The sequence below is a fragment of the Dichomitus squalens genome (genome assembly GCF_000275845.1).
Source record: "Dichomitus squalens LYAD-421 SS1 unplaced genomic scaffold DICSQscaffold_4, whole genome shotgun sequence".
Taxonomy (NCBI): Eukaryota; Fungi; Basidiomycota; class Agaricomycetes; order Polyporales; family Polyporaceae; genus Dichomitus; species Dichomitus squalens.
Window position 1 is genome coordinate 996,770 of NW_006766886.1, and position 17,108 is coordinate 1,013,877.

At 56.4% G+C, this 17,108-nt stretch overlaps 7 protein-coding genes across 7 annotated transcripts; 5 read left to right on the forward strand and 2 right to left on the reverse strand.

Moving 5' to 3' along the window:
* The first annotated feature begins 276 nt into the window (after window positions 1-276).
* Window positions 277-2,703, forward strand: DICSQDRAFT_152979 (general substrate transporter). The gene is made up of 13 exons (XM_007362504.1): window positions 277-412; window positions 481-496; window positions 573-581; window positions 638-741; window positions 805-838; window positions 891-927; window positions 982-1,082; window positions 1,137-1,167; window positions 1,222-1,371; window positions 1,433-1,839; window positions 1,904-2,210; window positions 2,268-2,376; window positions 2,443-2,703. The coding sequence occupies exons 1-13, from the start codon at window positions 367-369 to the stop codon at window positions 2,562-2,564; spliced, it is 1,473 nt and encodes a 490-aa protein (XP_007362566.1). The 5' UTR covers window positions 277-366; the 3' UTR covers window positions 2,565-2,703.
* A 1,263-nt stretch (window positions 2,704-3,966) lies between these two features.
* On the forward strand, window positions 3,967-5,603 carry DICSQDRAFT_133486 (NAD(P)-binding protein). The gene is made up of 5 exons (XM_007362505.1): window positions 3,967-4,017; window positions 4,074-4,273; window positions 4,331-4,426; window positions 4,485-4,827; window positions 4,895-5,603. The coding sequence occupies exons 1-5, from the start codon at window positions 3,975-3,977 to the stop codon at window positions 5,251-5,253; spliced, it is 1,041 nt and encodes a 346-aa protein (XP_007362567.1). The 5' UTR covers window positions 3,967-3,974; the 3' UTR covers window positions 5,254-5,603.
* Window positions 5,604-5,907: 304 nt separating this feature from the next.
* Window positions 5,908-7,916, forward strand: DICSQDRAFT_159806 (NAD(P)-binding protein; the record flags this gene model as incomplete). The annotated part of the gene is made up of 7 exons (XM_007362506.1): window positions 5,908-5,947; window positions 6,024-6,223; window positions 6,287-6,382; window positions 6,441-6,789; window positions 6,846-7,198; window positions 7,266-7,565; window positions 7,651-7,916. 6 exons carry the CDS (start codon window positions 5,908-5,910, stop codon window positions 7,308-7,310), a joined length of 1,083 nt encoding a protein of 360 aa, XP_007362568.1. The 3' UTR covers window positions 7,311-7,565; window positions 7,651-7,916.
* A 1,067-nt stretch (window positions 7,917-8,983) lies between these two features.
* Window positions 8,984-11,618, forward strand: DICSQDRAFT_53056 (uncharacterized protein; the record flags this gene model as incomplete). The annotated part of the gene is made up of 5 exons (XM_007362507.1): window positions 8,984-9,908; window positions 9,968-10,547; window positions 10,601-11,374; window positions 11,435-11,540; window positions 11,592-11,618. 5 exons carry the CDS (start codon window positions 8,984-8,986, stop codon window positions 11,616-11,618), a joined length of 2,412 nt encoding a protein of 803 aa, XP_007362569.1.
* An 11-nt stretch (window positions 11,619-11,629) lies between these two features.
* DICSQDRAFT_52960 (NAD(P)-binding protein) lies at window positions 11,630-12,687 on the reverse strand (the record flags this gene model as incomplete). Its single annotated transcript, XM_007362508.1, has 4 exons — window positions 11,630-12,029; window positions 12,102-12,241; window positions 12,306-12,348; window positions 12,413-12,687. The coding sequence occupies 4 exons, from the start codon at window positions 12,685-12,687 to the stop codon at window positions 11,630-11,632; spliced, it is 858 nt and encodes a 285-aa protein (XP_007362570.1).
* Window positions 12,688-13,236: 549 nt separating this feature from the next.
* DICSQDRAFT_178361 (NAD binding Rossmann fold oxidoreductase) lies at window positions 13,237-14,688 on the reverse strand (the record flags this gene model as incomplete). The annotated part of the gene is made up of 6 exons (XM_007362509.1): window positions 13,237-13,390; window positions 13,456-13,587; window positions 13,641-14,062; window positions 14,123-14,268; window positions 14,324-14,621; window positions 14,671-14,688. 6 exons carry the CDS (start codon window positions 14,686-14,688, stop codon window positions 13,237-13,239), a joined length of 1,170 nt encoding a protein of 389 aa, XP_007362571.1.
* A 532-nt stretch (window positions 14,689-15,220) lies between these two features.
* On the forward strand, window positions 15,221-17,040 carry DICSQDRAFT_152986 (uncharacterized protein; the record flags this gene model as incomplete). The annotated part of the gene is made up of 2 exons (XM_007362510.1): window positions 15,221-15,907; window positions 15,965-17,040. The coding sequence occupies 2 exons, from the start codon at window positions 15,221-15,223 to the stop codon at window positions 16,814-16,816; spliced, it is 1,539 nt and encodes a 512-aa protein (XP_007362572.1). The 3' UTR covers window positions 16,817-17,040.
* Window positions 17,041-17,108: the final 68 nt, after the last annotated feature.

Here is a 17,108-nt window from a genome sequence, read left to right on the forward strand (position 1 = left end):
CGACGGGAGATGCCGTTTCAGCGCAGGAAACGCAAACCTCCAAATAACCGAAGCAGTCTCATGACCCCTCTGGCAGCCCACATTTCGCTCCCGCACTGTCTCTGACGGCACGTATCCGACCTTTTCCCGTGGCTCTGACCAACGTGATGATACAGTAGATTGCAATAGACCCGTGAGCATGGGGGTACACCGGGCCAGACGGCTGCGCTCAGGACAGTCGGTCCTGAGACACGCGCCTGGTCTCATATAAGGCCCCGCGAATTCAGCGAGACGTGCAAGGACGACTTTACCTCCAGTGGTGTGGTCCTGCAGCGGCGAAGCATACACCAGAAGGTCTGACGACACGAAGAACTGGGCTTGGACATTATGGGACAAGTGTATAACATCTCTCTCGCGATTTTCTGCGCAATCGGTGCATCTAAATCTCGAGTCCTTCTAAGGAAAGGAAGCTAACGGACTCTTTGTGCTGCTTACATACAGGATCCTTCCTGTTTGGGTGAGTCTACGCGACTGTCTGCTGATGCACTTCGACCGAGGCTGATCAATACTCTTGTCGGTTACCTGTTCTGTAGCTATGACAGGTACGGACACATGCCAGCTTCTTCGCTATGGCTGAAATGAATGAGGCGTCATACAGTGGAATCATCTCCTCTGTCATAACATTGCCTGCGTTCAAGTCATTCGTGAACAACCCAAAAAACTATGACAGCTTGTCAGGAGCAGTGGTATCAACATTCACCGGTGAGCCTTTGCTCCATCACCCATGTTCACCGTGGCAACAATGCTGACCTATATGGACGTTAGGTGGCTGCTTCTTTGGTGCAGCAACTGCAGGATGGTGGGTCCCCCCCGATTCTCCCTATATCCCTGAGGCTGAGGCTCGTATGTAGGACAAATGACAAATTCGGGCGTATACGGACAGTACAGGTGACGTCTCCATACTCCTCGAACCAGGTGTTATTCTGACATAGTATTCACCAGCTCGGCGTAATAATTGCTCTCTGGGGTTGTGCGATGCAATCCGGAGCGAACAACTTCGCATGCATGTTAATCGGACGAATTGTCGCTGGATTTGCCATTGGGTAAGCATCCTCTATAGTGCGCGCCGCTACGACGTGTAATTAATAACATTCCAGCGTGCTGTCGATGACCGTACCGTTATATAATGTCAGTGCCATTCTCGTGTCGAGGACATATCGCCGTTCTCATAAGAATGATTAGACGGAGATTGCGCCACCAAAGTACCGTGGATTTATCGTCGGTTTGACACAACAAATGATCGGCATCGGTTTCATTGTGGCCAACTGGGTCGGGTATGGCTGCCAGTTTCTCAAAGGAAACGTTCAGTGGCGGTTGCCTCTCGGGCTCCAGGTATAGTTCCTCCCACTCTTCCCTAGTGCCCCTCGAGCCGCGTCTTATTATCCGCCTATAGCTCGCTCCCGCCGCCCTGCTCCTCCTTGGCAGCTTTTTCATGCCTCAGTCCCCGCGCTGGCTCCTCGAACACGACCGCGACGATGAAGCGCGCAGGGTCGTGCATACGCTGCACGGCAGCAGTGCCTCCGCACAGGAGGAGGCCGACGTCGAGTTCGCGGAGATGCGCGAGACGATCAAGGCCGAGGTGCTCGTGCGCTCGCGCTCGATCACCGACCTATGGGCGACCCGCGGCATGCTCCGCCGTACGTTCGTCGCGGTGGGCGTGCAAGTCTTCGGACAGTTCTCTGGGATCAACGTGATCAACTACTTTGGGCCGTCGATGTACCGCGCGCTGGGCTTGAGCGCGGGCCAGTCTTTGCTTGTGCAGGGGATCTATGGTGCTGTGGGACCGATCACCAACTTCTTGTGCGTAGCCATCATTCCTGTCCGCGTCAGAGCTATGTCCATGCTCATACACATTCTGCAACAGCTTCATCACCTTGATCTTGGACACCGTCGGACGTAAGAAGCCGCTCATGTTTGGAGCGGGCAGCTTCGTGGTCACGTATTCGGTGCTCACAGCTATCGTCGCGTCCTTCCCGCCCGACGAGTCCACCAACCTTGCTGCACAACGTGCAGGCATCGCGATGATCTTCCTGACGAGCATATTCTTCTCGCTGAGCTTCGGGCCCGTCAGCTGGGTGCTCGCCTCTGAGGTGTTCCCGACCAGGACGCGGTCCATCGGGACCAGTGTGGCGACCTGCGCGAACTGGGCGTTCAACGTGCTATTCTCTCAGGTGCGTTCATCGCTTGTCTCGAACGGCGAGTGGCATGATGACACAATCTGTGCTTAGGTCTCCAATATCGCGATCACCAACATATCGTGGAGGTATTATCTCGTGTTCATCGTGCTGAATGCAATCGACTTCATCATCATTGGGCTGTTCTTCCCGGAAACCAAAGGTACCATTTTCCCCTCTCCAGACCTCGCGGTGGTTCTAACGAGGCGGGACTTGCGCACGCACGCAGGGCTAACGCTCGAGCAAATGGCCGAGCTCTTCGGAGACGAGGTTGATGCGCACGATGTGCTTCAGTGTGCCGCTGCCCATGAGAAGTTGAATCACGATCACCTAGAGACTGAAAAGGCATGATTGTTCTTACGGCGCTCGCCATTGGCAACTAGTCACGGTCGACATGTACCGTTGTATTGTGTACCGGACACTGCTTTGGGTGCGCAATGCACCGTAGACAACACGATGACTGCTGGCTCAAGGCTCTCCCACTATCCTTGGCCGCTCCGTTATGTGATGGTATGATCGTACCTGGGGAGCCTCAACTCTCGATGACAAGGATGGCTTGCGTGAAAGTGGACCCTGCATGGCATGAGCTCCGGATATATGAAGCGCGGTCATTGCCGAGGATGCATACAGCATGGAATGGTATACAGCGGAGGGCATCAACGAGGGATATGCGCAACAGTAGGGCGTGGTGGCAAACGCTGACAAGGGCTCAGCGTGCTTCTGTTGGACGGGTATCCTTCGAGCCTTTGTCAGCGGGGTAGCAAATAATCCCCGAGGACACCATTGGAGACAGTGCGCTCAGCAGAGACATGAGTTTAGCTCTGCATCCTCCATTCCATGACATACAATCCAGATCAAGAAAGTGCGTATTCTCGTTCCAAGATCTTAGTGTGCTCACCGGCACCAGGGATGGTGAGTGTGGAGGTTCATGAATGCCTCAATGGTATCACAACCTTGATCCAGGCGAATTTCAACTTTCAGCGTGGTTTCGAGAACAAGGAGCACTTTCCTAGCCATGTTGAGTGATTCCCGTACGGCGGGTACTCCTGTCTCATGAGCGTAGCAAGGCGGGTGTTCCATGACGAGGTCGGTAAACTAATATTTGAGAGCCTCGTCGATGAGTGCATGCGCCTTTCCAACACTTCCAGGAAGGTCAGGAGAGGCTCTCTCTTCAGCGTTCCAAACTACTTGGCAGGCATCTTGTCGCGGTCGTGTTCGCCAAGCCGTCGATCTCAACCATTACGTCGGACTGCTGCGATAGGCCATGGAGATGATTACACCACGGTCCTTTCTGTGCTGACATGACTGATCGATGCTGAAATGTGGGGCGTTTTTGAGCGATGCGAGCAAGGTGAACACGAGCTGGCAGGTACGTGACGACCATGCGTCGTGATGGAACTAGTACAACTTGAAAAGGTCAGTGCAGACGCGTGAACACGTCCGTGATCGCGTCACGTCTGGAAAACACTGGAGTCATCCATGTCTCTCAACTGTCTAGATTATGCGATAGCATGTAGCTGAGACACGGGCCGCGGCTGTACAGGAAGATTGAGTTGAATGCTCAAATTGCCACCAGGTTCGAATTCGATGCATGACGTCGATTCATGCAACGATGAGCCTAGTGCTCGGAGAGGGTTTGCTAGATTACAAATCAAAGCAGCGAAGAATATCCTGCAGGCGTACATATCGTCCGTGCCCCCTCCGAGAATCTGCGTTGTCTCTCCACGTACTTCGAACAGCTCAAAGCCTCAAACATTGCAAATGTCAACGTCCAAGACGCCCATCTTTCTGACTGGTGCTACAGGTACGATGGCTGCGCTGACATCAGCTTCCCTCGCCCTTCCTGACCTCCATCCGCAGGCTACATTGGAGGCGCCGTCCTCGCTCGTCTCCTAAGCCATCCCAGTGCCAACACTTTCGATATCACCGTCATCGTGCGCAGTCCAGAGAAGGCCAAGATACTCAAGGACAAGTTCGATGTCAACGCCATAGTTGGAACCCATGCCGAACTCGACAAGATCGAGAGCCTTGTCGAAAACAGCCATGTTGTGTTTCATCTCGTAAGTGCTGAGGTATTTCTGGCGACGGCCATGTCCACGAGCAATTGTTGTTTTTAGGCCGATGCGGACGATGAGCCTCTTATTCAGGCTATCTTAAATGGTCTTAGGAAGAGGCACAGCAAAGTCGGCGACTTGCCCATTCTCATTCACACCGTAGGTCCATGTCCCGTGGCATTGTTAAGGTCATTGCACTCCTGATTGGTTGCCCTAGTCCGGAACTGGTGTCCTCACCGACAACGCGCGTGGCGAGTACGCCACCGACACCATCTACAGCGACATCAACGTCGACCAAATCAAGTCTATCCCACCGACCGCTGTGCATCGCAACGTCGACTTGCGTGTAGTAGATGCCGACGAGAAGGGCTTCGCGCGTACCCACATCGTTCTGCCCTCGACGATCTACGGCATTGCTAGTCACCCCCTGGTCAAGGCTGGCGTCTCCAACCCGCATTCGCAGCAGATTCCGGGCATCATCCGTGCTTCTCTCGACCGCAAGCGTGCTGGAGTTGTCGGAAAGGGCTTGGCCTGGTGGCCCAGCGTTCACATAGACGACAGTAAGTCACCATGCATGCGCGCTGATCTAAATATCATTGTCTGACCCACTCTCTGACTGTCTTATAGTTGCCGAGCTTTACATAGTGCTCTTCGACAACATCATCAGCGACCCAGACAAGACGGGCCACGGCTGGGAGGGCTTCTACTTCGGCGAGAACGGCGAGCACCATTGGATCGACATTTCCAGGGCTGTTGGGAAGGCCATGGTTGAACTCGGGCTCACGGACAACGCGGAACCGACGTCGTTCACAGCCGAGGAGTTGGCGAAGTACTGGGGGAGTGAGGAGGCGGGATGGTTCAGCGGCACAAACTCCCGCTGCCGCGCTGATCGTGGGCGAGCGCTCGGCTGGAAGCCAAAGTATACGACCCAGGACATGCTTGCGAGTGTCAAGCCAGAGCTCGAGGCATTAGCGAAGAAGCAGTAGGCTCGGGAGCGTCATACTTACCAAGCGGACGATGCCTACAACAGGCGTTGGGAGCAGAATCAAACAATTTACAGTTGGCACAAGTTCGCTACTCGCTTGAGTCGCTTCGTGTGCGTCATAAGTCAATCATTAGCATCCACTCAATCACCCCGTCTATTCGAGTCCGAGGCCTCTGGTGTACGTGCTGGTTATGCACATGCTGAAACGGCCTATCCTTAGGACACTGCCACTGGAATAACCAATCTACTGTAGATTTGATTAGCTCCCGCTGACCTGGTCGATGGTCAACGGAACATGACCGAAGGATGTCCTGACTAATACGTCGACGTGCGCAAAGCTGATCAATATGACCTACTTATGTAATGCTGTCTTCTCGCTTATGCAGACCCATTTCCCGAGGTGTCGCAAGAATCCGATACAAACGGAAGTTGGCCTAGTGTCACCGTCGTCTTCTACTCTTCTCATGCTGAATCCGGCTCAGTCAGCAGTCGCATTATCGTTCACACTGGTCCAAGCAGATGGGAGTCTATGTCGCCTCCGTGAGCTATAAAGAGCTGCTTGGGCGAGGAGTCTGGAGGGCCCCAAACATCCGCTGCCCGACCCACAGCCCATCCCAATTGCACCCGACTAGAAGCTCACAACCGGTAATCCGAGATGTCTTCTAAAATCGCTATATTTTACATTGGAGCTACGGGTACGAGCAATAGTTAATTTTCGAGGGCGATGACATCTCCGAATGTGTTGTTGATCATTGCCACTGTCTCTCGTAGGATACATTGGCGGCACTGCCCTCCAGGCCATCCTTGCCCATCCGAAGGCGGACACTTTCGAGATCACCGCCCTTGTCCGATCTGAAGCGAAGGCGAAGGCGATCGAGAGTGCACTGGGCATTAAGACCATCATCGGATCCCTCCAGGACCACGCCTTCCTGACCGAGAACGTGGAGAAGGCCGATGTTGTTTTCCAGCAGGTGAGGTCTGGCAGATCCGTGCGTGCAAGCGTGCCATAGTTTTACATCCACGCAACGGCACAGGCAGACGCAGACGATGTAGAGGCGACGAAAGCTATAATTTCCGGTCTGAAGAGGAGATTTGAGAAGACAGGCAAGAAGCCCATTCTCATCCATACCGTAAGGCATTCGGCTGCCCATTGCACGACTCGACGCTGAATCCCCTCCTCGTCTGTAGTCTGGCACCGGACTCCTGATTGACAATGCGCGTGGCGAGTACGCATCATCCTCGATAACCTCCGACCTCGACGTCGCTTCGATTGAGAAAATCCCCTCAACTGCCTTCCACCATGAAGTCGACTTGCTCGTGAATTCAGCGGACATCGAAGGATATGCGACGACGTACATTGTTGTCCCGGGAATTATCTACGGACGTCCCAAAGGCCCACTTTTCGACGGTGCCAAGCCGATCGCCCACACGCACACTATCATCGTGCCGATGTTCGTCGAGGTCATTACTCGGAGGGGACGCCCGGGCATCGTTGGGAAGGGCGCGAACATATGGCCATACGTGCATATTGACGACAGTGCGTATCTGTGCCCGATTCGCAGAATTCAGCTGTTGACGTCTGGTCATGTCTAGACGCGGACGTGTACGTACGCGTGTTGGACGCCGCCCTCTACGATCCTGCGCGGATCTCACACGGGCGTGAAGGCTACTTCTTCATCGAAAGCAGCGAGCATAGTGCATACGAAGCGATCAAGCTAATCGGAGAGGCCCTGGTCGGACTCGGCGTGATCACGGATGCTGAGCCAGATGTGTTCACTGCGGAAGAGCGCACGAAGTACTTCGGGAGCGAGGCCATAGTGAGTGTATTCTTCGCCAACGCGCGCTGTACGGCGGACAGGATCAGGAAGGAGCTGGGCTGGGCGCCTAAACATACAGAGGACTTCGTGCAGCGCATTAAAGAAGATGTTGAAGTAGCCCTAAAGCAGCTGAAGGCGCAGTAGGCATGTAGTAGTTCGTCAGTATAAGTTGTATATCAGCAATGCTACACTATACATTCACATCACCCGGGCCTTCATATGCTCATCCTGGACCTTGTAGAGCATGCTTCGTCTCATTTAGTCTTCAAGTTCAAGGACGATCTGCAATGCGTCCGTGACAAGCCCCGACTTCACTGCCCAGGTGTTCCCGTCTTGCGGCGCGAGCGTGGTCGTCTCGTTGTCCTTGACCAGCCCGACGTCGGGCTGCCAGAGCAGGTGGATCGCAGCGGATTGGAGCCCTGCCGCCAGCTGAGACCAGCGGTCAGCGATGGCGGCGTCGTGTTGGTGTAGAGAGAGAGGGAGGCCAAGTTTGAACCTGTAGTAGAGGATGGAGTTAGCCTCGAAGTTGTGGCCGCAAATGCCGAAACGGAGGCAGTCGGCGGAGGCCAATGAGGGCGTACAGATGGCAAGTGAACAAAACGATGCCGAGCTCGTTGAACGGGAAGCCAGCGTAGGGAGGTTGTCCATCAAAGTTCTAATGGTTGGAGAGGGAGTCGAGAGCGTTCTGGACGAAAACGAGGTCGAGTCGAATGTCGACACGGGGATACCGTGGGTTTGGATTGACATGTCACCAGCCCACCCTGTTTCGCGCGGTGGACGTGCCATTCGTGATGGTCGTGTTCAGCCACCTGTCGAGAGTACCTTCAACGTTTGCAGTGTTGCTGGTAACAGGAAGATGATTGATAGCGTCCCCACGCGTCGAGTCAATGGTCACAAGCTGGTTAGTGTATGCTCTTGCGTGTTCGTGAGTGGGGATTGCGGGTCAGAGGAACACACCGGTTCAGTTTCTCATCATTAATCAATGGAACCAAGCTGTGTAGTCTTGTGAGGAATCGTCTTCCTCAGTGCGGCAGGATGGTGAAATGTACCCAGAGGTCGTCAATAGAGAGCTTGTCCGAGCCGAGATTGACGACGGTGAGGTATTGGAACGCGCCACGCTCTTCATCGCTGGGAGCTGCATGATGTCCTGCATGTGTGAGGTTGAATACCACCGATGTGCCCAACTCTAGCCGTAGTTTCGAATGCTTCCGAATAGATATACACAACGAGCTTTTCGTGGAGGTGAAGTCAATCGTTCCTTTGCCCGAAGTCGTGTTAAAATTGATTCAGCCTCTAATGTTGTGCCAAAATCGTACGTTGCCGAGGAGTTAAAAGCTTCATGGCTGAGACTTTGCTTGGAAGATACTTATATGGCTGTCAGTTAAAAGAGCGGTTCCGGTGGACAATGGTCCGCTTTTTAAAAGAACACCGACGGGTCGAAGAGCCTACATGGAGGAGCGAGGATGTACCGCTGCACGTCCATCTTACAATATACAGCGCTCGTGTCGCCCTAAATTTCAGCAGGAAGCTTCACGTAGTTCACGCCTTGCGAACGACGACTGTCAGAGTGCATGCGCATTCGGTTTTGCATGCTGTAGTAGCTAGTGGGTGTGGTTGCTGCCTTGACATGTGTGGAACGTTTTAGGGGCGGTCATCCGAGCTTCAATCCGAACACCCGCTATGCATGCGAGTCACATATACAGAGGAGGACGTAGATCAAACGAATCGAGGAACGCTATTGTGTGCATGGGGGACAGGGCGGGGAGCAACGCACGCGCTGTTGAGCGCGCGCTGCTCGAAGTCCCCGCACTGGCGCTGGCATATTGTGGCAATCAGAGTCTCGTCGCGAGTATTCCCGGCACTTCGCCTCCAAACACTCTACCAATTGCACTCGTCAATGGCTCGCTGAGCGCAATGAGCGAGACTCTCCTATGCATTCTCCTTGTGTCGTCCTCTGCGAAGGGATCTAATCTGGTCTATCACTGGCCGCCTTCGTGCAAGCCGATTCCTCGCCTCGCGCGCCCCCTTCCGACGAATGACTTCCCCGGCGCGTTTGCAGACAACCCGTGGCGAGCCGCGAATAGCCCAGACAACCCCACAGAGGACCCGTCATGGCTAGATACTGCCCTTGCACCCGAGGATCTGACCGAGTATTACTGGGAGAGACCCAGTGCGCGCCGCGATAGGACCGCATCCTTCACCCACCCTACTGCCTCGCACCCGACCTCGCGGCGCGCGTCGCCTTCCAAGGACGACAAGGCGAACCATGACGGCGCGCACCTCGGCCAAGGACTAGGGAGCCCCTGTGACGAATATGACAACCTCCTTGGCTTCTCTGCGGAATTCCTCGCGCAGGTCCTCTGTCCCCAAAGGTCCATGTGCCATCAGAAGTTCGAGCTCATCGTGGACGACCTCGCGTTTATCGGGCATCCAGTATGCGCGGATTCTGACGGTGGATGGAGGTTCAAGCAGGAAAAGGCGAAGGCCGCTGCTCGTGGACGTGGGTCTAAGAAGGGACAGTCCCCAGCTAACGAAGAAAAGACCCTCACGCCGGAGAGGATGGAAAGGGGGGAACTGAACGACGGTAGCTTAGGACGTAACGGCCGTCTTCTGCCACCAGATTCTGGCGGTATGCAGACGTTCCACTTCGTTATCGTCTTGGACCTCCCAGACCCGTCTTCCTCTGCTTCCGGAAACATAGCGAAGTACTTCGACACCATATATGAACAGATTGCGTTTAAAGTGACTGCTGTTCTGTATCAGGAGCAGGTCATCAGCAGATACGTGGAGACCGAGTGCGATCTGCTGAGCTCGCTCAGGGATGACTTCGCAAACCGAGGTGTGTATTCCGGGGTAGCTCGCCTTTAAGTGCACTCATGAATTTGATCGCGATCGCAGGAGAATCGTATGCAGATTTCGTGTACGAAGCCTTGAAAATATCTACCATCGCACCAGCTATGAAGACGCTGTATGAGTCTATCAAGGATAATACCATCGCCAGCGTAACCCTCAACGACCTCCCTCTCGAGCTACAACTGCCCCCATACCTCGACTCCCTCCTCCATGCCATCGAAGACGTCGATTGCGAGGGCGACATTGCCGACGAGTACAGTGAGCCGAACGCATGGGGTCCTGAGATGAGCTTCGCGTGGAGGCTGCCCGCGCTCACGCCCTGGAAAGCCCTCCTGCGCATCGACGACGAAGACGACGAGCAGGGGTACCAGCTATATATGCAGCTACGCGCGGCGCAGCTCCATCCCGAGGAGCGGGAGCTCGCGGAGCAGCTCATAAGGTTCATCGACTTGGCCTCAGTGATGCTGAGCCTAGCGGAGATGGCGAGCTTGCTCGACTGGCACTTGGAGTCGCAGGTATATCCTGCTGTGCGCTGGCTCGTGTTGCACCGGCGTGCAAAGATCGTGGACGTCGTTCACCCCAGCCTGAAGACGGTGTTCTCGGTCCCTCAGAGGTTCCCTTCGCCGTATGTACCTCGTAAACCAACGACCGCTACATGCGTAACTGACTTCAACCCAGGCTCGCGACACTCTCCGAGGAATTCTCAAAGCGCTTTGCCCAAGCAGACGTCCCGCCTCTCCCCAAACTCCTCGCAATGATCTCCACCGCGACGCATAAGCAGACCACGAACCATTTCTACGCGACCGTCGTGAAGTCCAAGGAGTACATCCCCCTCTACGTCGACGTTGTGCTCTGGATGCTCAAGCGCGATCTCCTCATCCGCCTCCACCTCCGCATCCGCATCATCGCCACCGAGGAGCTCAAAAAGCGCGTCCGGCAGAGATGGGAGGAGCACGTTGCACGTAAGCGGTCCCGCTCGCGCCCGCGCAGTATCAGTCGCACCCGCGCTAGTCGGCGGAGGGGCAGCGAGAGCAACAGCCGTGACCTCGGGCGCGAAGACGACACGGGTGAGAAGGCGGGCCTGAACTTGGAGACTGTGTCGGAATCGAGCCCTGTCGAATACTGGGTGTCGCTGTCGCCCAAAACGATGCGGAAGCAGACGCGGCGGGGGGCGGATGAGCATGGCAAGCCCGCGGACGGGGCGCGCGAAGAGGGCGACGGGGAGGAAGAAGACACAGAGCGGCACGAGCGCGAGAAGCACGACGATCTCGATGAGGAGTTCTTGTCGAGCAGCGCGGACGAGACGAAGTGGGAAGAGTACTACCAGAACGGCGGCAACGACAACATCCCGTCCATGATCAGCGACCCTGCGCGCGCGACGCCGCTCGAGAGGAGGTGGCTTGCGGGAATGTCAGAAGGAAAGGAGCCGCATATAGTCAGGCGCTTCGAGCGGTCAGCATGCTATCCCTCCGTCGTGAGGAAGCTGGAAACTGATCTTGCTTCGCATTACAGCATTCACCAGTACTTTGATGGCAAGTGCTCGGACGACGAAATCCTATACAGTGCAGAAATATCGCGCAAGCAGCTCCGAGAAGTGCTCCACCACTACGAAGAATACGTGCGTAATCCATGCTTACAGCATAGCAGTCTATCTAACCCGTCTATACAGTTACAAACGTTTCTCCATCCGTCATAACATTCTGAAGCCTACTCCCCAGGGTTCTTATGTACCCACCCCAACAACCTCTCCGCCTTCGAACAGTCGAAGAACCCCTTCCGCCCACTCAAATCCTTCCCCTCCTTGATCGGCACATTCTTCCAGTACCGCTCGTACAGTTCCATCGTCGGCACATCGCTCGCTGTGTCCGACGCCGTGATAAAGAACCGCTCATGTCCGCTCCATTTCCCGTTCTCCCCTGCCACGGCAAGCAGGAACGCCTCTGCGGCCGAATCCTCCTGGACGTAGCCCCAGAGGTCATTCTTGCGCCGCTCGGGGTCGCTGCGTAGCGCGTATTCTCGTCGCGGGAGCGACCAGCTCAGGCGTAGGCTGGCAATGCGTATAGAGGGATAACGGCGGACGATCGTGTCGGCCTGAAGCTCACAGATGCTGCTCGGGTTTGTGGCACGACCAGGCATCAGTAGCTCGTTCGCATGCGGGAGAGGTGTGGGGGGTACATACAGTTTGGAGAGGCCGTACGGCTCGTCCACGCGCGTCGGGTGGTCCTCGTCAAGCGGGAAATACTCAAAGTCCTTGAGGTCCGTCCAGACGAGAGGGATGACGTTCACAGAGGACGCCTGCGCGACGCGGTTGATCCCGAGCTGATGGCAGGGGTCATCATCAGCGTTCTGGTCCCCCCTTGTGGCCATTACCACCCCGACAGACCTCTGCTGCTGCTCGAAGGATGTTCCACGAGAGCACGACGTTCCTGCGGCACCCGTTACTCCTCAGCGAAACCGATCGACCCCGCTCACGTAGCATCGCAATCTTACGTGTTGTGTGCTGCGACATGGTAGTCTCCAGGGTTCCTCATCGCGGCCAGGTGGACGATTCCTTCACATCCCCGCAGCAAGTCCGTGGCGATGTCGTAGTCCCGCAGGTCCGCTTCGTGGAATTTGAACCGTGGTGCTTGGTCCTCAGGGAGATTCTTGAGGACGTCAGGGAGCTGCGCCGAGTCGATTCCGACGACGGTGTGTCCCTGCTCCAGGGCAGCCAGGACGACGCGCGAGCCGACTGAGCCGTTGCAACCTGTTACTGCTAGCTTCATGTTCTAGATACAGACAACGTTTTCCTGATTATGTGTGTCGTAGATGACATCTGAGGCTGAGACATGACGTTGAAGGCCGGCATTGTACCACTCACAGTACACCAGAGGAGTCGTGGTCTTGCACTGTGCAGTGTGGGCTAGCGGTGTTTGCAGAATGTTGTCGAAGGGTCGAGGGGACGCAGGGACACGGTCCGCTCTCCGTTGGGCACCGCTGAACCTTTATATCGCTCGCAAGCCTCGGCAATGGACAGATTGGCCATGAGATCATCCCTACGAGAAGCTTTTAGAGTTGGCGCGTGGGCATGCGGGAGCTGTTTCCGGGAACAGTCTATCACGATATGCCTTGCAGTGCCGATCATTACCACAGTACTACTCCCACGTAGTATAAGTGCCGCAAGACACCTGAACGCACGGTTCCGTAGAAAGTCCATTGCATTCCTAGCTGTACAGGATGGTGCGAATACATGTTGCGGTCAGAAGAAGTTCGAAGTGAAGGCTCAATCGGCCCGTCCATCTATGTTGACAATAAAAGGGCTGTCCCCCCAAAGTTCAAACCATCCGCTGCGTGGGCTGTCGCTTGCCCAACCCCGATTTCTCGTAGACCATGTCAATCGTCTCCATCTGCGCGATGCTGTCGCCGAGCTCAATCCAGTGGGGCGGCTGCTGTTCACGGACCGCGTCCGCGAACGCCTCCAGCTGATACCTGCAATGGATTTGCTCAGTCTCTCTGGTTCGACAGAAAAGGGCGATCACAGCGAATGGATGTACCTGTAGGTGCTCCACCACGCCTCGCCCCTTGTGCCCCACTTTGGTCCGCCACTGTAGTGCTTCTCGGTCGTGGTCTTTCTTGTCCGCTTGTCGTAGATGGTAACGTAGTGGTAGATGTGAGGCATCATGAAGCTGCACGGGCTGTCAACCGGATTGGACTCTCCGCATCGAAGCTACATACGCACTTGTAGAAGTAAATCGTTGCATGCTCCAGCTCGATCTCGATGCTCGGCGCCTCCCAAATCCGCGGGATGAGCCCGAACACGTTTGCGCGCCACATGTCGCTGTAGATCTTGCTCTCGACCATGCGCCCTTCCACGTCGAACCGGAGCGTGGCCTCCATTGCGTCGTCGACCTTCGGGTCGTGCGGCGACGGGCGCGCCTTCGCGTGCGCGACCTCGCGCGGGGTCGTGACGGGCCCGACGAAGTAGCGCGTCGAGGAGACGACGTACGTCATGTCCATCAGCGAGCCCCCCGCAAGGTTGTACTCCCAGCGGATGTCGCTGCGCGGGATGCTGCCCGCGGGCGAGGTCATGCGCGCGGAGGTCCGGAGCACTTGGCCGTACTTGCCGCTGTCGATGATCGCTTTCACTGCGTGGGCAGCAGGCTATGAACGGAGAGGCTTCAGGCTGTGATTATACGTCAGGTGGATTTTGCTGTGACGCACGTGGAACTGCCAGTGGAACGCCTCGACAAGGACGAGGTTCTTTTCGACGGCGAGCTTCACGATTTCGCGGGCCTCTTCAGCGTTGGCGGTGAATGGCTTCTCGAGAAGAACGTGCTTCCCCGCGTTGAGAGCCTTTTTGGTCCACTCTGCACGCGGTTAGACAGTATACGGTGTCTGCACACATGTTCATCCCGTACATACCTCCGTGCATTCCATTTGGCAAGGAAATATAGACTGCGTCGATACCCGGCTCGTTCAGGAGTTCCTCGTAAGAGCCATAGGCCTTGGGTATGCCGTACTTCTTCGCGGTCTCCTGTGCAGGCTTGAGGTCGCGCGACGCGATGGCAGACACGATGACACCGCCATGGCTCTTTGCAGGATTGATGATGGCGGCTGAGTTGATGCTGGCAGTTGAAAGAATGCCTAGCCGGATGGCGTCTGAGGATTTTGGAGCCTCATGAACCTGAGCATATAGATATTGCTGGAGGAAAGTTGTCATCTTTGGCAAGGTTGTTAGTAGACAGCTTGAGTGAGAAGTGTGGACGCACCTGTAGGACCATCGCCATGTTGATGTGGTAAGAATGCTTTGTGTGAGGGTAAGGATTGAGAAGGTGGGGTGATAGAATTCAAGTGGAGGAGTAGGAGAGTACAATGCAGCGAAGGGGAATATATGTACTGCTGAGTTCGCCCACCATACCAAGGATAGACGAAGGTATGACCTCATTGCGATCCACCCTCTACGTCGCCTCGGCCTCTGCAAAGTTTGTGTGGCGGACAAAGAACAGTCATCCGCAAAGGACGTGGAGTTGTGGGGAGAATGTGGTAGATTGAATAATGTACCGCTGAGGTCACCGTCGCCGGTGGCCAAGCGCAGAAGGCAATAATTAATGATGCGGGAGGCCTAGCACGAGCGCTACAAGAAGGGCGGGAATTGCCTGATTGGGAGGAGGAAGCGTGTGAATACCGGCCGCTGGGACGAATGGCTTGCCGGGGCCGTCGGAATGCCGCTGGCCTTGACATGCTCCAGCTGCGTTCACCTGCTTCATATACTCTGAGCTAGCCTCATATCTGTCTCTTGGCGACCCTCCTGCGGCAGGCATGCCCACAGCAACAGCGACCACCGTGGCTTCCCCAGTAATACCCTTGAAAGCCTCTCACCATGCACCGGCCACCTCATCTTCGACAGCAACCACCCTCCGCTCTCTTTATCCCCGCGCCGCTCGAGCATTCCTTCAACGCGACATCTTACTGACACACTCTCTGCTTGCCTCTGCATTTGCTCTCATTCACCCGCCTGCCTCCGTCGGCACTCAGAACGACGCGCTCGCATCTGCTCGGCGGAAATGGGACATTCTCAGAATCACGTTTGAGACTACCCTCTTCTCGTCTCCACCCTCCTCCCAAGACCCCGAGCATCTACCGTCTGCGCTCAAGGCGAACCTCACGCTGTCTCCTGAGTCTCTCATCACGACGTTGCACGCTCGGTCCCTGCAACTCTTCACTCCAAGTGACCATGCCCAGCGACCCTCATCTGCATTCCTCCCGGCACAGATCCTTGTCACCCTCGTCTTGGCTAGCCTTAAGCTCGACAGCACTGAGGTGGGGCGTGGGATGATAGAAGACTGGCTCGCGAAGCAGGGTCAGGAGACAGACGGGGATGACCCGAAGGGATACGCCAAGGTGCTAGAGCTGTACTGCCTCCACGTGCTTCCGCGACTACAAGACTGGGAGTATGCTGAGGACTTCCTCACGTACGAGAGGGATCTTCCGGGCGATGTCCGTCAGGTGTGCTCCTATGTTGTTTGCACTTTCCAGGTACACTGATATATCTGTACTTCGCAGCAATATGTACAGTCATTGCGCCAGCTCCGAGCTCAGGCAGCGACCGCCTCCCGCGTTCAAGTCACCCTGCCCAGTCCCTCATCCTCATCCGCCTCTACACCGTCCCGCTCGCCCTCCCCCGCGCAATCCGACTCCTCCGCGTCTTCCTCCTCGACGCACACAGCCACCCCCACCACAAACGGCCGCGTCTCTGGCCTAGCCCCGCTCACCCCATCTCATACCCCCACTCCAAAACCCGGCGACACTTTGCACCCCTACACCCCACCCCACTCGGCTTCCTCCTCCAGCATCGCCAGCACCGCGACCTCCCGCACCGTAACGCCGCACAACGCCGACCGCTCGCGTGAGCGCGAGCGCGCGAAGGCGGGCAAGACGCGGCGTCCCGCGAACGGGCACGGACACACGAACGGCCACGCCAATCCAGCCGTGAACGCGAAATCACGCTCTCGCTCGCACTCGACGACTCCAGCTGGGTCCTCCGCGTCCGTTGTGCGGCGGACGCCCTTCGGGCCGCCCATCGCGGAGAGCCCGGCGCGGCCCCCGTCGACGCTCGCGCTCGTTCGCGCGTCCCTCGGGAGCCTGCTCCAGGGCACGTCGCGCTCGCGGATGGTGCTGTATGCGGTGCTCTTCGTTGTCGTCCCGCTTGTTTCTTTCGTGCTCCGGCTCCGGCGGAGACGCGCGGGGGCAGGGGCGCCTGCGTCTGCAGGGAGCGGCAGCGGCAGCACTGTGGACGCGGTGCGGAGGCGGCTGCGCGGAGTCGATGGGCAGGGGAACGTCGTTGGGAGGTTGTGGGAGGAGGTCGCGAGGGCCGTCTTGGACACGGTGAGGATGGCAGGGCGGGGGCTGGTGTAGGTGGAGTTGAGTGCGTGGCGGGTGGCAGAGATGCTCGTTAGTCGCATCGTGGCAGTACCGCGTTCCCTGTTCTTCACTGTTCGCCGTTGTTGACTATGCATTTCCTGGTAATCTAGAGCCGATTGTGTTGCCGCGTTGAATCTACTGTAGTCGCGATACCGTCTGCATCCAGTGCGAAGGACCTGGGCCGAATTCTCGTCTCGTATTCATTTGTTAAGGTCGCGCAGTCTCGTGTCCGTGGGTATTGGCCAAGTGGATCTCCCTGATGCGTCACAGACGCTGCTCGCCGTTG

Bases quoted from the DNA above. Each gene is read 5' to 3' on its own strand.
- DICSQDRAFT_152979 (XM_007362504.1), top strand. From the start codon at position 367: ATGGGACAAGTGTATAACATCTCTCTCGCGATTTTCTGCGCAATCG. The intron at 1,083-1,136 runs GTAAGCATCCTC...ATAACATTCCAG, and splicing joins GTCGCTGGATTTGCCATTGG to CGTGCTGTCGATGACCGTAC. The intron at 2,377-2,442 runs GTACCATTTTCC...GCACGCACGCAG, and splicing joins GTTCTTCCCGGAAACCAAAG to GGCTAACGCTCGAGCAAATG.
- DICSQDRAFT_133486 (XM_007362505.1), top strand. From the start codon at position 3,975: ATGTCAACGTCCAAGACGCCCATCTTTCTGACTGGTGCTACAG. The intron at 4,018-4,073 runs GTACGATGGCTG...CTCCATCCGCAG, and splicing joins CTTTCTGACTGGTGCTACAG to GCTACATTGGAGGCGCCGTC. The intron at 4,274-4,330 runs GTAAGTGCTGAG...TGTTGTTTTTAG, and splicing joins GCCATGTTGTGTTTCATCTC to GCCGATGCGGACGATGAGCC.